The sequence below is a fragment of the Podarcis tiliguerta genome (genome assembly GCF_965153285.1).
Source record: "Podarcis tiliguerta genome assembly, chromosome: 11".
Lineage (NCBI taxonomy): Eukaryota > Metazoa > Chordata > Lepidosauria > Squamata > Lacertidae > Podarcis > Podarcis tiliguerta.
In genome coordinates, this window is record NC_139544.1 from 28,309,281 (window position 1) to 28,324,281 (window position 15,001).

The 15,001-nt window shown below is 51.3% G+C and overlaps 2 protein-coding genes across 9 annotated transcripts in view; one reads left to right on the forward strand and one right to left on the reverse strand.

Annotated features, from left to right (window-relative positions):
* Window positions 1–2,975: 2,975 nt before the first annotated feature.
* Window positions 2,976–13,075, reverse strand: NR2F1 (nuclear receptor subfamily 2 group F member 1). Of its 2 annotated transcripts, none has more exons than XM_083404212.1 (3): window positions 12,641–13,075; window positions 9,415–9,942; window positions 2,976–3,759 (listed from the first exon to the last, which is right to left on the reverse strand). In XM_083404212.1, exons 1-3 carry the CDS (start codon window positions 13,071–13,073, stop codon window positions 3,479–3,481), a joined length of 1,242 nt encoding a protein of 413 aa, XP_083260338.1. In that variant the 5' UTR covers window positions 13,074–13,075; the 3' UTR covers window positions 2,976–3,478. The 2 variants fall into 2 exon arrangements, with proteins under 2 accessions (XP_083260338.1, XP_083260339.1); XM_083404213.1 differs by lacking the exon at window positions 12,641–13,075 and adding an exon at window positions 10,363–11,538.
* Window positions 13,076–13,910: 835 nt separating this feature from the next.
* The window catches only part of LOC310659997 (uncharacterized protein), a gene marked incomplete at its 5' end in the record, with an annotated part of 88,439 nt that continues 87,348 nt past the window's right edge, over window positions 13,911–15,001 (forward strand). For all 7 annotated transcript variants that reach the window (XM_083404326.1, XM_083404327.1, XM_083404329.1 and 4 more), the window contains one exon: window positions 13,911–15,001. This exon is cut by the window's right edge and continues 2,480 nt beyond it. In XM_083404326.1, the coding sequence (XP_083260452.1) occupies window positions 13,911–14,831 (921 nt within the window). In that variant the 3' untranslated portion in view covers window positions 14,832–15,001.

Sequence of the window (15,001 nt, forward strand, 5' to 3'; positions counted from 1 at the left end):
GAAAAGCGAGTGAGGTTTGCTTAGGATGCCTGTGTGAGAGAGTGTGCGTATGAGACAAGGGAAAGAGGGAGAGACCTAGCCGGTATTATTATTATTATTATTATTATTATTATTATTATATTGAAGGTCTTGTAACTGCAGCAAAGAGGAACAGATGAATCATGGCAAAGCGGTAGACAGATAGTATTCTGGTCTCAAACAGGCTCAAGAAGAAGGCGTATCCCAACAGAGCATCCATTTCTGTAGAAGGGCAACGGATTCGTGACTGGGTGGCCTGTCTAATGGAGAGAACGCCATGTGAGAAAGGATTGGTTTTTAGTCTTAGATTGACTGACAGATTCATCATAGGGTCCAACAACATCAGTTAGTTCTTTAGCGCTGTATACAGCCCAATTCGTGTTAAATCGTTGGGCCAAACTAACGGAAAATCTCCACCAAGCATCATCTGAACAGTGAACACCCTTCCCAAAGGCTTTGTTGCGCTCGTCAGTAAGGAAAATGCGCCCAGAATATCAACCTCCCTTTCTACACCTTGTCTAGATCTGGAAGGATTTCTCCACTCCCGGCATTATTGTGTTACAAAATATTATTTAATACCATCGTTCCCCTGAAGGTCCAAAATGAATGTGGGGTGGGAAAGACGAGGCATTACTCGGGTTTCACCAGGGATGCATAACATACCAGCGCTTAGATTTACTTCTGATGCGAAGAGGACACTTTCTGCGGCCTTTTCGCAAGGATCCTAATCCTATCCGGGCCTAAATCTTCTAGGGCTGTCTGATCTTCAGTGCGGTGAGGTGACCTTTCCCTACCCGGTCTGTGCAAAAACAGAGCTACCTCCGTCTTTGGCCGTTACATTGGTTTTTTCAGAACTCGTTCTGGCCAGTTAAGAGCCAAAATGTGCATTCTTACAGCCTGCCTATTGAAACTGACTAGTCCATAGACTGTAGCTGCTGGCAATGTTATTATGCAGCTGTAAGTGCCCGCCATATAGAAAATGCGTTCTCTCTCTCTCTCTTTCTCTCTCTCCAGGGATCTACTGCGTCTAGAATATTAAAAAACCCCAAGCGGGTTAGGCTGAAGGATCTTGTTAATGCAAAATAAAAAAGTTTAAAAAAAATCTGGGGAGTGTAGACAGCAAATTAACAGAAAAAACACTGCCAGTGACTCCTCCAATTGAAAATCCTGCCTCATCCTGGATGTGTTTGGAGGGCGAGGGAGAAACTGGAGAATGTGAGGCGGGGGGCGGAGTGGGGGGGGGAAAGACACACGAATGTTATTTTTAAAGATCCGGCTTTATTAATACGTTAAGAAAGAGCTCCCTTGGCAGTGTGTGTTCTTACAGCTCCGTCTCAGATCCTATAAAACATTAATGCACTGAAAGCTGTTACAGAGATCTGCAGCGACCAGCTCCAAGCTCTGGGAAAATCTTTACCTTCAAAAGGGCCTCCACTCGGAGAACGAATGGTACGTTGGGGTGTGTGGGGGGGGGGAGGGTGTTTTTGGAAAGCTGCTCCCGCAGTCATTTGAAGGAGACTAACAGCTTTAGGATTCCATGAGCCCACGGGAATAGGGGCGCATGCGTGTCCTTGGATCAGTACACACGACCAGACATATCCACCTCCCTCTCTCTGAGGGTGGCTTTAGAACTCAGGGGAAACTCACCAGCCCGGAGGAAAGACCCGCACCAGGAGGAAATTGCCCGCACCTGACACAGAGACCTTTACAAAGTGTAAGGGGTGGGGAAGGGAAATAAGAGCTTCAGTCCAGACGTGACAACACAGCGCTCCAGAGGAGTGGAAATTTACTTTCAGGACAGGCCAAAGACATTTCGCCACCCGAGGCAGAATAGTTCACTTCGCCTTACCTTTATTAGGCATTACAGGCAGAACAGCAAATGGATCTCCTCTCAATTAATCCAAGGTGCAAACCCAACGAGAAAAACAAAAAGCCAACTAGCACAAACGCCTCTCGCTGGGAGCAAAAATAGAATACTAATAAATTAAAAACAACAACAACTATTTACTGTCCTTTCAAGGCACCTAAAAATCAGCTGCCTGAGTCATTCTCCTTACTCTATCTAGTGGTAGGGCTGGCCCTGTTTTCTATTCCGGATTATTCTCATAGAAGGCCAGGAGGCTCACGCAGAAGTTTAATGGGACTCCCTCCCAGTTAAATGAACGTAGGGTTGCAACCTAAGGGAATTCCTCTTAACTGTCCCCCCACCTCCATTTCGTCAGCATCAGTCACCAGAATCGCATTAAAACCAGGCAGCTTGGGAATACTGAGAGGTGTGTGCACCTTACCAGCAGCATGAACACTGTATTTATTTGTTTTTGAACAAAGACCCCACACCTTGGACCTCTTATATAAGGCACAAAGCCTTGGGGGCGGGCGGGAAAGAAACCCACCACCCGCAAACCCAAACTTTAGGTCTGCTTCAAGGAACAAGAACTCATGGATTGGCGTGGGAATCTGTGTTGGATGTTGCGCTTGGGTTGCCTTTGTAATTATTTTTTTTCTAAATTCTTTTATTTTTGTTTAAATTCTCACTTCAATTTTAATTCTTGAAGAACAGCTTCGACAACATATATCGCACTCAATATAAGAAGCAAAGGGTTATATAAAAAATTATTAGTATAGAATCACAGGAAGCCTGGTTTGGAACCAGAAAGAAATACAAAACAGATATAGATACATACACACAGAACAATTCCTTGTTGTTTTTTTAATAATTATTTGGAAAATGTTATTTTTTCCCCTCCCCTAATTCTTGTTTGTTTCTTGTGGTGTTTTTTCCCCCTCCCCTCTCGCCTCCTTTATGCGCATACGATGTTTTAAATTTTACAAAAAAAGTGAAAATAAAGACTAATATCTTACAAAATGAAGAACAATGTTCGTGGAAAGTGTTTCGCCTTTGGGTCCCCCTCCCTCTTTCCCTCACCCCGTCCACCAGTTCAATTCGGCTCCAGGTTTTTGTTTGTTTGTTCTGTCTCTTAAACTGTGTGTTTGTTTTGCTGTACAGACGATAGATCCACCTCAGTCCATCCATCATAAATCCAGGGAAATCCGTTCTAGTCTTCTTTTTTTAGGGGGGAGTTTTTGTTTTAATCTCTTCGGTCCTTTTTTAAAATGGTTTTTGTTTAAAGTTTCCCATCTCAGTGTCAATGGTTTGTTCCACAAAATACGAGGTGTCCATTTCGCCTTCATCATCATCATCATCACCGCCTCTCTCAGCCGGGGTCTGATCCTAAGCGAGTCTTTCGTGCAGTGTCTGAGGGGGCTGTTCCTATCTCTCTCTCTGTCCTCCTCACCCCTTTCTTTCTGCCTCTCTCTCTCCTCGGATCCCCCCACCCGGCTGCGTGCGCCCCCAAGGTGGTGGTTGTCTGGGCCGGTCTCTGGCTGGGCTGGAGGCCTTCCTCCTCCTCCTCCTCCTCCTCCTCTCAGGGTCTCTAAGCGGGGGAGCCCAGGAGGTGCTCTATGAACACTGGATGGACATGTAAGGCCAGTTGAAGCTGCTGCCGGAGAGCAGCATGTCTCGAATGAGCGTCTCGATGGGGGTTTTACCTACCAAGCGGACGAAGAAGAGCTGCTCGATGACCGACGACGAGACGGTGCGCAGCGAAGGCAGCCGGAGGAGCAGTTTGCCGAAGCGGCTGGGCTGGTTGGGGTACTGGCTCCGCACGTATTCCTCCAGGGCGCACTGAGACTTCTCTTGCAGGCTCTCGATGTGCGCCGCGTCCGAGAGGCCACAGGCATCTGCCACGCAGCGCCGGGGGGGACAAGGAGAAGCAAAAGAGGAAGAGGAAGAGGAAGAGGAAGAAGAAGAAGAAGAAGAAGAAGAAGAGGAGGAGACACGGTTAGCCAGGGAGGTATCAAGGCCCACAACTGTCCCCACTCTCCCCATCCCCAAAAGCGCAGCAGGAGCAGCAGCAACCCGGCCTCCGCGACCCCGGACGCCCCCTCCGCCCCCCTCTCTTTGTGCAGCTTCCTCCACCTTGCAAATAAATAATGGAAGACGCGGAAAGGCAGCCGGGAGGGGAGCCGGAGCCATCTTTCCCCAGCCAGCCAGCAACCTGCACCCCCCCCCCCATCAGCCAGGAAAGGACGGAGGCCTCGGCTGCTGAATCCTATTGTTACATCCCATTGACATATACCATCTCCCAAGACAGACAGACAGACACACAGATACAGCCAGCCGGGAGGGATTGCGTTTCTCCCAAGTACTTTCTCTCTCTCTCTCCTCCCTCCAGCCTCCCCACCCCCACCCCGCCCAAGACAAGCACACGCAGCCTCGTCCTCAGCTCAAGGAAAAGGCCTTCGGGGTGCAAGAAACCGGGCCAGGCGCGCGCGTGCGAGAAAGCCAGGCGAGGATTTGGAGTCGCTCGCACGAAAGGCGGCCGCGCTTCCATTTCCGATCGTGGGGGGGGGGGGGGGGAGGGAGAAGGGGAGGCCCTGCTTTGTCTGGGGATCTCTCGGATCGAGTAATTGAAAATTGGTCACATCTCTGTAAGCTATATAATCATCGCCGGGAAGACGGCTCGGTCCGGGCTGCCTCTTCCAGCCCCGCCAAGCTGCCCCCCTTCCGCACCCCAAGCCTGCGCGCTAAGCAGCCGTCTGTCTGCAGCTGCTCTCGCCCTCGCTCGCACGCACAAAGCTGCTGCGCCGGCTGCCTCGCTGGAGCTGCTGCCGCTGCCGCTAAGGCTCGATCAAGCTCGCCAGGGAGCAAGGCAGGAGGCCCAGCTCTGGCGCTCAGGACCCCGAGATCCCGGGCATCTGGCACCGCCAGCAAAAGGCGCAGTAAGAGGAAGGACACCTAACCCCCTCGCCAGATATTTCTCCTTCTGTCTTAGAAGTCCTAGCAGAAAGTGTTAAGGACTATTCAGACCCCCTCTCCCCTGCCTAAACGCACACACAGACACCACATAGTATTTTGGGGGAGGGAGAGAGGAAGTCCGTCCCCCCCACACACACACCGAGGCAGTGGGTTCTTTGAGCTCAGGCATCCGCAGGCCGTCTCTTCCTCCTCCCACCCCGGCCTGTTTTTCTTATATTAATAATAAATATTTCAAAACACCCGGATCACAAGGCGGCCGTCAGCTAGCAGGACGGTTTAGCGCAGATCAAAGGCGGCCTCTGCTAATATAGAAATCTATATAAGAATTAATCGCAGAGTAATGGCCCCCAAAAGGAATTCACGAAATTGCCCATGTAAAATAAGGATGACCCTGCAAAGGCGCTCCAGATTTATTCATCATAGCAACCTATTAAAAAGGGGGAACAGTGGCAAGTGGATTTCGTTGTTGCTGTTGTTGAACTTGCGGGGTGGGGTATCCCTCTCCCTAGTTTCCAAAAGTGGCTTTTAAAAAAAGCATGTCAAACACCTTCATCTCCAGGCCTCTGGCCTCCAGCGAAAACAGAGAGCAACCAAGCTGTAATTCTGGCTCTTCTGAGGAAAAGACCCCCATGACCCCAGCCACGGCCTAAGGAGCGCTTAGATCTGCAATTACCTACGCCTGACTGTTGTGCTAATTTCTACTTTTGCCTTAAATGCAGTGATCATTTGCAACATCTAACGGGTGGGCGAGGAGGGAGCCAGCTTGCAACCCACACGCACCCAACAGCGGAGGCCTGCCCTTCTTCGTGGTCCATAGCAGAGAGAGTCCCTGGCCTCCTCGGACGGGGATTGCTAGAGATCACCAGCTAACTTCTCCTTTGCTATTTGCCTTGTATTGCTACTCGTCCACTCAGGCGAAAGGTTTCTACCCAACTTTTAAACACGGCAGGACTTCAGGCCCTGATTGCCTCTTCCTCACATTCATCTGGGAGGTCCCATTCCTTAGGGAGGGGGGTGAAATATTTATCCCGTCTTTCACCTCCGGCGCAAAGACCACCACCGGATCTTTGAGAAAAGGCACAGATAGAACGGAGATTCTCCTGTCGTATTTCCAGTGCATCTTCTATCAGATAGCTTCTTCAGCCTGTCTCTCATTTTTTATTATAAAAGAAGAAAGAAAGGTCCTCTCAGGTATATATGAGAGGCACGCTTGGATTTTATTCCGCACCCCCTTACTCGAAACACCAGCCAGCTCAGAGGGACTCATCTCCCCCCCCTCTACATTTCAAACAAATAGCGCTAGGATCGGGGGATGCTTTCAATCTCCACCGCGAAGCAAGAGGATCTGAAAATTAATTAAACAATCTATGCTATCTGATCGATTAGCTGATTGAGTTAAGATGAAATAGACCAAAGAAGGGAAAGCGATGCATATTCACCTTCTGTGAATTACATCTCAGCAAGGATGAAGGGGGCGGGCTGGGACGGGAGAAGGGTGGGTTTGGGTGGAAATTGTGCGTGTCCCACTTTTTAAGATGATCATATTTCTTCCTGCAGTCATTATTTCTCAATATTTCTTCCTCCAGTCTATGGCGAAGAAATGATGTAAATAAATAATCATTACTGTTCAGCACACGCCAACCTGGGCCTTTGTAGTACAGGGAATGTATTTCATGTAACGCATCCAGGAGAGTTTAGTGCTCAGAAAATATAGACGTAATCAGCTCGCATATAACGAGAAATCAAAGTTCTTATGGCGCAGGAGATAGATTTATTGAGCTGATCTTATCTAACCTGGCCCCTCCGTGGGAGATTTTATATATCGAAGTGCGGGGCGGTGTCAGAATTAGAAAGGCAATTCTTTAATGGAGTTTGCATATCTCTCTGTGTGGGAAAACAACAAATCAACCAGCACTACTTTCAACACAATGCTCCTTCCTGGGACAGGCTCCAAACTTTTGTGGATGGAAAATAATTTCCGGAACCCAAATGGGCAGGAGGTGGTGGAGGAAGAAGAAGAAGAAGAGGCAAGCAAGAAACTAGAATAACTTCCAAGCCAGTGACCCCTGCTGATCTTAAACACCAGTGATCTGGAAGCATTTTACGTTTGGGATCAGGTTGTTGAGTTAAAGCCCCTGGGACCAGGTGGCTAAAAATGTCTTTTCCATCCATCAAAGTTTCCTTAAAAAGTTGAAGGACTTGGCGAAAGCCGGGCCATCAATTACCTTCTGGCTAGCAATCAAAACAAGATCAGGCCCAAGTGGAAATGGGTGTAGGGGGTAGAAGTGGCGGCGTTTGAGAGAGGAGGAGGAGGAAGACAGGACACAACTAGAGTGGGAATTCTGTGTCTCCGCCATTGGGGCTTCCACCCCATCCGAGTGCTAGAAAATGCTATTATTATTTGAGCTTATATTGGGATGTCGCCAATTTGCACTGCCTCGATTAAAAAAATAATGTTGCATTGTGTACCATCAAAATATATGGACACACATAAATATAGCAGATGCAGCTAGCAGTATTCTAAGCCATCTTGGATTTGAGAAAAGAGGAAGAAAGCTCCTTTCGAGGGGGCGGAGGGGGGGTCAAACCTTTTAGGCAAGGGCTTTTGGCGGTGAAGTCAATAAAGCAGGCCGCCCTCTTTCTTTAACGCTGCGGCCTAAAAGCTGCATTTTCCAAATGGCCGGGCTATTCCCGCCCAGTTTAGATTTAACCGCCCCCCCCAATGAACAAACGAGTTAACAAAAAAGCACGAGGGGCTGTGGGAGGACCCTCCAGTTAAATCACCCTGAAAAATGCCACCAGGGTCTCTTTTTGTCAGTTCTGAAAAACACGTTTCCGTCAGGCAAGGCTCCTGAAGATAAAACGCACCCCAACGTCTCTGCGGCTGTTCAGTAAATCTCCCCCACTTGTTTTAAGACCTGTACTTGATTCTCTGCGAAAAAAGAGCCCGGCCTCTGGCCTGCATTTGCAGCCTGAAGAACAAGGGGGGGCAGTCACAGTCCACGTCTACCAGCACCACGCATACCAATGAGATCCCCCTGTCTAAATAAATTATCCGATGTTCAAATCGATATTAATACTACATTTGCTACATTACAATATTGTGCAAATTTAAGAGTCATTTGACTACAATGTAAATACTATTTCTCATGCATGAAAGGCAACAAATATTGATGGGTTTCTCGCCTCCAGCCAGACCTCGGAAACAGCTTTGTTTTCCAAAAAGCTTTGTATATCTTCTCGGGCCACTTTTAAACGGGGTTAGGGGTGGGTGGCGGATTTAATGGTATAAGATCCTGAAGAATATATATATATTCTCATATATATATATATTTCTCATATATATATATATATATATATATATATGAAAAGTTTTGCAAAAAGTGCTCGGTGAACAGACCAGCGCCGCACCCCTCCACCCTCGCAAACACAACGCCCCCCCCCGTCCCAAACGGCTCGGCCAAGTTCCCCCTTGTCTTTGTTCCTTATTCCTTGCAGGTTGATGTGTATATATGTCTCTCCCACAGGTTACAATAATAAAGGATGTCTTGTATTCTTATAGGCTCCAACCGGAGCACTTCAAAGGCGACGTTAATGCACTCTCCTGCAAAGTTAATTTGAACCATCTATCATAAGCAAAATTGCTAACATGCACGTTACCCCCGCCTACCCTTAATTTGATATTTTTGCAGGCAATCTGTTACATTTCCCAGTGTTTGCGTGGTTTTGCATTGTTTAAAAAAAATAAGAAGAAGAAGGGAGGGAGGAAATGCATCTGCAGGTTGGTACTCTAAAGCCTCAGGCTGGGTCTTATTTCCTTTATTTTGAAGGAGGGAAGTAAGTCCTTTTCTGGCGCTCGAATCCATTTTTACGAGCGTCACTAACCACAGCAACTGCAAATATGAATGGCTTCCGATAAGGGTGGGGGTGGGGGGGATCAGGCAGCAATAAAGCAGTATTATTTATGATTTATTTGTGCTCCTGCCTGCCTTATTGGAACAAGATCTGGCGAGAAGCCCTTTCAGCGAGGCCTAACCACTCTCTCCACCCTTCCACAAACAAATAAACACACAAACGCACGAGGAAAGAGTGTGGGGAATTTATGCTCCTACCGCACCCCCCTCTCCCCCACCTGAGGCCGAATACCACCTTCTACAATGAACACAACGCTACACCTTCGAGTTAGTCGATTTCACCCAAGGCCTACCGGAAGCTGCCAAAGCCACCCGCCTGCCTAAGGGGAACAATCCAACGAATGCTTAAGAAGACTGGGAGCGCAGGGGGAAGCTGCAGCCGTGCTGCGGAGAGGGCAGGGATTCGTTTTCCCAACGCAAAGTGGATTTGGATGAGGCTCTGGTGAGTCTACTGCACAAACCTTCTGCAGCAGGCTGGCAGGTTTGGCCTCAGCAGGCCATGCGCGCCTTTCCTTGCTCCAGACTATCCCGGGGGACTATTCCCAAACCAGGAGGCCGACCTGCTTGGAGAGGAAGGTGCCTGGGCTTGCCTAGCCATGCTCCCCTGGTGTTGCTGCTCACCCCCCTAACACGCCCCCCCTTCCCTCCCGCCACTCCACTGACCTGACGTGAAGAGGACGATGGCTTTGAGGCAGCTGTACTCGGCCGAGTCGACGTGCAGGGCCTTGAGCTTCTCCACTTGCTCCTGGAAGATGCGGATGTGGTCCATGAAGGCTACCACGCGGTCTGCGGACATGGGCGAGGCGTGGAGGCCTGCGGCGGCCAAGAGGGGCGCCACGTGCAGGGGCATGGAGCACTGGGCCGCGTTGAGGACGAAGAGCTCGCTCCAGGTGAGGCGCAGCAGGGCCACCTGGTCGGTGATCTGCAGGTCCGGGAAGAAGGGGATGTTGCGGGCCCACTCGACGGCGCTGAAGAGCAGCCGCGCCGCCAGCTCGCAGATGTTCTCGATGCCCATGATGTTGTTGGGCTGCATGCACTGGCTGCCGTAGCGGGACGTCGGGTAAGGCTCGGCGCGCAGCAGCAGCGAGATGTAGCCCGACAGGTAGCAGTGGCCGTTCAGCGGGTCGCCGTTGGTCAGCGCGTACTGGCCCGGGTTCGGCTGGCTCGGAGGCATCCTTCCTCGCTGAACCGCTGACGAAAAGAGGGAGAGAGAGAGAAAAGGAGAGGAAATGTGCATCCAGCAGCCTTGGCGAAACCCAGCCCGCTAGCCGCCGCCGCCGCCGCGCAACAAAGCGGAGCCTTCTTCCCACAGCAACGCGCGCACACAGCGCGTACACAGGCGCACAGACACACACACAGGCGTCGGCTCTTTCTCTCACACAGACACGCACAAATCCGGCCGGGAGGGTGGCAAACACGCACAATGCAAGCCTGTTCCCCCCACCCACCTCAGCTTGCATTGTTGTGCAAATGGGGACATGTATACTGCCTTACAAGAATGCCATTCTCTTTGTAGTAATAGTAATAATAAGAGGAATGATGAAAATCGTGATGATGATGATGATGATGATGAGGCAGTCCCTGAAAGAACTCTCCAAAGTCAGGGCCCACCTCCAAGTTGCTCCCTCCTAGCCTTGCCTGATAGCCAGGTAGCCATCCTTGGTCACCTCTCGGCCGATTTAGCGCTCCGAGGATTGGGAATCCGGTAAGGCCATCCCGCGCAGGCTCCCCGCTTTATTTGCCAGTTCGGAGTCCCACTCAGCAAATAGGCTTGCAAAAGTGCTTGGAATGGGGGTGGGGTGGGGTGAGGTGAGGTGAGGGGTGGGAGAGCTACCCCCGCGCCTTCTCCCTAAACAGTTCCCAGGTTCAGCTGAGGAAGCTTCTCTCCTGTTTGCAGTAGAGTTCTTTCTCCCTGGCTGGAGGAGGACAGGGAGGAAAGGTTTGACTGCTGTTGTTGTTATTAAAAAGGAGGTCAAAATGAAGATTTCGATTTACGGAAGCCGAACATGAGTGTGGGGAGAAGGGCGAATAATTCTCTGCGTGGTTGCAGATGCATGAAAATGAAAATTAAAGGAGGGTGGGAAATATATGCCCACGATCTGGCCAGTGAAAAGATACGTTTGCAACTGTGCAAAAAGAGACGCGCCGGGCACACAAACTCACGGAATTCATTAACCACCCCAGCCCCAAACGCGAGCATGCTTGGAGTTTCCGAAGCTGAGCAAAGTTTGTGTGTGTGCGCGTGTGTGTGTCCGGGTCTGCTTAATCTGGGTCAGCAATTCGCACTCCTGGCATGTAAACAAAGGTAACTTAGAGCAAAGAGAGGACAACTGAGAGTTATTTCTTAGGCGCAGAAAATTAATATTTTCTGTTTCACAGGAAGAGTTATTTTCTTCAGGGTTTCCTGTTGTTAATCATACTTTTGATGGGGGAAAAAAATTCTAATATTCCCATCGAGCTGTCAGAATCCCCCTTTCCTCCCTCCTCCCTCTGCAAATTATACTTCCAAACCTGGCAGTTCTGTGTTTCAATTAAATGCAAACACAGTTCAAAGGCTGTGAGAGGGCTGTTAGCTGCTATACATATATATCCCTGTGCTCCCCCTCGCTCTCGATATATACATTTTTCCCCGAGACCCCTATCCTGACAACAGCTCTCCGAAACTCCTAAATGAAGTCATCAGTGGCCCGTTTTAAAAGGATTTCCATTCTTTCCTTGTGGCACACGGGAGAGATGTGCTTTATTTTTTATTTTTTCTATTATTTTCAAGCCACTTCCACTGCCGAAAGTGTTTGGCTCATTTGACTCCTAAGGACCTCTTTAAATAGGGTCACGAAACAGCTAAATAGTGTGTGTGTATATATATATCTACACAAGTATGTGTGTGGAGACCAAAAACACCGCCGCAGTAAATCGCTCTTACTATATATACACAAGCACACACGTACACCCCCCCCACACACATACAAATACATATAATAACTATTCCTTTCATTCATATAAATATAGATCTCTCTCTCGGAATTAACACACACACACAAACACACAGAAAGTACCATCATAACACTGGAGGTGTTTTCAAATAAGCACCACATTCCAAAGGCAAGCTATGCTTAAAAATAATAAGACTAATAAGAACCAGTATTATTGGGATGCAGTATAAAGCGACGATGGCGTCTGATGGAGAAATAAAACAAGCGGCATGCACACGGGGTGGGAAATGACAGAACTGTAAAAGCAGTGATCGTTCACAAACTTCCTTTGAAAGCACGAGGGAGTCCAAACAAGGCCGGATTTGGCGAGGTGGGATCGCCTAGCAGAGAGCGAAGGTGCAAGGAAGCAGCCACACAGACAGAGCAATTTAAACACCATTGGCCCTCCAATTTGTTTTAAAAAATATATATTATTATGATTTTAAAACAAACAAACAAACTTACACACAACACACGTCTCTTTCAGCTTTGAGGCCAGGGTTGTGGTGGGGGAAGGATCTAACGTGAACTGTTGTGCTTTCTCTTTCCTCCCCCCCCCCACATCTTTCTAATGGGGCGAAATAATGAAGAGAGGAAAGGGAGACTGAAAGAAGGGTCTCTCTCTCCCTCTCTCTGTCTGCCCCCACCAGCTCCAAGCCAAGAAAGGAGAGAGCCCCCAGCCCAGGAATAGACACCATTCAATCGGTGGTGGAGTAAGAGTAATAGCAACATTACGCATCTCTAAAGGAAGCAAGTGTAGTGGTTGCGAAAGTGTGTCTGTTTGTCTGGTGGGGAGGGGGATGCTCGGAGGAGAGGGAGGGGGTACCAGCCTTCTCTCCCTCCTCCTCCTCCTCCCAACCTGCCCTGGACACACACACAAACAATCCGGATCCGAATAGGGAAGAAATAATATTCACCTTCCCGCCTCATGCCCACTTTGAGGCACTTCTTGAGGCGGCAGTACTGGCACTGGTTGCGGTGGTGCTGGTCGATGGGACAGTTCCGGTTGGCCCGGCAAGTGTACGTTAAGTTCCTGCGGACGCTTCGCTTGAAGAAACTTTTGCAGCCCTCGCAGGTGAACTGCCCATAGTGCTTGCCGCTGGACTTGTCGCCGCAAACCACGCACTCGATGTGCTGCTGCTGCTGCTGCTGGCTCTGGCCCGATCCCTGCTGCTGCTGCCCCTTGTCGCCCGGCGTGGACGGCGCGCCGGGCTGGCTGGGCGTCTGCGGCGTGTGGGGGGCCGCCGAGGCCCCTTGCTGCGGGTCCCGGCCCGGCTGAGCTGCTCCGGTGGGGCCGCCCCCGGCCACGTCCTCTTGCGCATCTCGCCAGCTGCTAACTACCATTGCCATATCTCGGGCCCACGGAGGAAAAAAAAGAGGGGGGGTGCCTGGTGGTGATGGTGGGCTGCCGGAGAAGAGGCCGGGAGAGGAGGAGGGGTGGGGGGTCGGGGTCGGGGTGGGGAAGGGGGGTGGGGTAGGGTAAGGGGGGAAAGAAGGGCGGCTGCCTGGGTTTGTCGCGGGGGGGGGGGGCAGAGGCGAGGGATCGGGGCTCCTCCCGCCTCTCCGCGGCTGTTGCTGCTGTGGCTGCCGCCGCCGCCTCTCCGCTGCTCCCGCTGCCGATCTTTTTCTGCTTCTTTCTGCTGCCCTGCCCCCTCCTTCCTTCCTTCCCTCTTTCCTTCCTTCCTTCTTCCCTTCCTCGCTCTCTCTCTTTCCCTCTCTCTAATGTGGAGTGGCTTCTTTTTCTTTTCTTTTCTTTTGGCAAGGGGGGAGACAATGGAATTCCAGAGGGTTTAACCCCCACCCCCCCGTCTAGCAGGATGGTATCCCCCGCTCTTCTTCTTCTCTTCCTCCTCCTCCTCCTGCTTCTTCTCTCAGTCCCTTCCCTCCCTCCCCCCCAGAAACGTGTCCCTTTTCAAGTTGCAAAAGCAGCCAGGGCGAAGCGGGCTGTCGGGAGAGGCATTCAGGAGGGTGACCCTGGGGAGGAGAGGGAGGAGAGGGCGACGGGGGGAAGAAGCAGGAGGAGGAGGAGGAGGAGGAGGAATGGGAGGAAGAGGAGGCGACCGGCTCGCCGGACACCCTGCCGGGCCAGCCAGCCCCGCACCGTCCGCGGCGGGCTAGCGGCGCGCCCGCCCGGCCGGTCGACTCGAAAGAGGCAGCAGCAGCAAGGAAGGAGCCCGGAGCCGCGCGATGCTGCTGCTGCTGCCGCCGCCGAAGCTGCTGCTGCCGCCGCCGCCGCTGCTGCTGGTGAAGAAGCTGGTCTCTCTGCCGGGGCTGCGGCCGCCTCCGTCGCCGCCACTGCTCGCCGCCGAAGCCGCTGGGGCCCGGCCGGGAGAGCCGCCGCTGGATCGCGCCCGTCGGCGCGCAGGGAGGCCGGCAAAGGCGCACGGAGAGCCGAGGCGCGGCTGCCGCTCAGGGCGCGCGGGTGTCCGGGGGCCAAGTCCGAGGCAGCGCGTCAGCCATGCAGGAAAGGCGCTTCGGGAAGCTCCGCCGACCAGCCCGAGGGCGACGACGCCGAGGAGGACGCGAGAGGAGACTGGACGAGACACTTTGGGGGTCTCTCGCCGCCGACGCCGCCGTTGTTCTGGGCTCCGGCTCCGGCCGCCGCCGCTGCTTTGCCGCCGGGCTCCCTCTCTCTTTAGCTGTGTCTCTCTTTCTCCGTGCGCGCCGCTTTCTCTCTTTCTCTCTGCCTCTCTCCCTCGTCAATTTCGCTGGGGAAGATACAAAGGAGAAGCCCCAGCAGCGCCCTCGACTTCGCCCAGGCGCGGCAGACCGAGGATCCCCAGCCAAGTGGCGGAGCGAAAGGCGAACATGGAGAGAGCAGAAGCGGAGCGAATGTCAGCCGCGCGCCGAGGGGAGGGGAAAAGCCGAAAGGCGAGCGAGAGATCCAAAGTAGGTCGAATAAATAAAAGCCCCTTCTCCTGCTTGCTCTCCTCCTGGCGCCTTCCTCGCTCGCTCGCGCGGCAGCTCCTTCTCTCCTCGCCTTCTTTCTTCTTCCGTGCTGCTGACAATAATCACTGGAGATCGCCCAAGAGGAAGGGGATGGAAAGGAGGAAAAAAAAAAAACCTTCTTATTTTTCTTCTTCTTTTTTTCTTTTCTTTTCAAAGTAAATTTCGGAGGAGAAAAAGAAAAAGAAAACAAACCTCCGCAGCCAAGAACAAAACCCTCCCCCAAAATAACAATAAAAAAGTGTTTAAAAATTGAAGATATGAAGATGTTCAAAAGGCGCCCCTCTCTCTTTCTTTTTTCTTTCTTTCTTTCTTTTTGCTCTTTTTCTTTT

Bases quoted from the DNA above. Each gene is read 5' to 3' on its own strand.
- NR2F1 (XM_083404212.1), bottom strand. From the start codon at position 13,073: ATGGCAATGGTAGTTAGCAGCTGGCGAGATGCGCAAGAGGACGTGGCC. The intron at 9,943-12,640 runs GTGAATATTATT...TCTTTTCGTCAG, and splicing joins AGTGGGCATGAGGCGGGAAG to CGGTTCAGCGAGGAAGGATG. The intron at 3,760-9,414 runs GTCAGTGGAGTG...GCTGCGTGGCAG, and splicing joins CATCGTCCTCTTCACGTCAG to ATGCCTGTGGCCTCTCGGAC.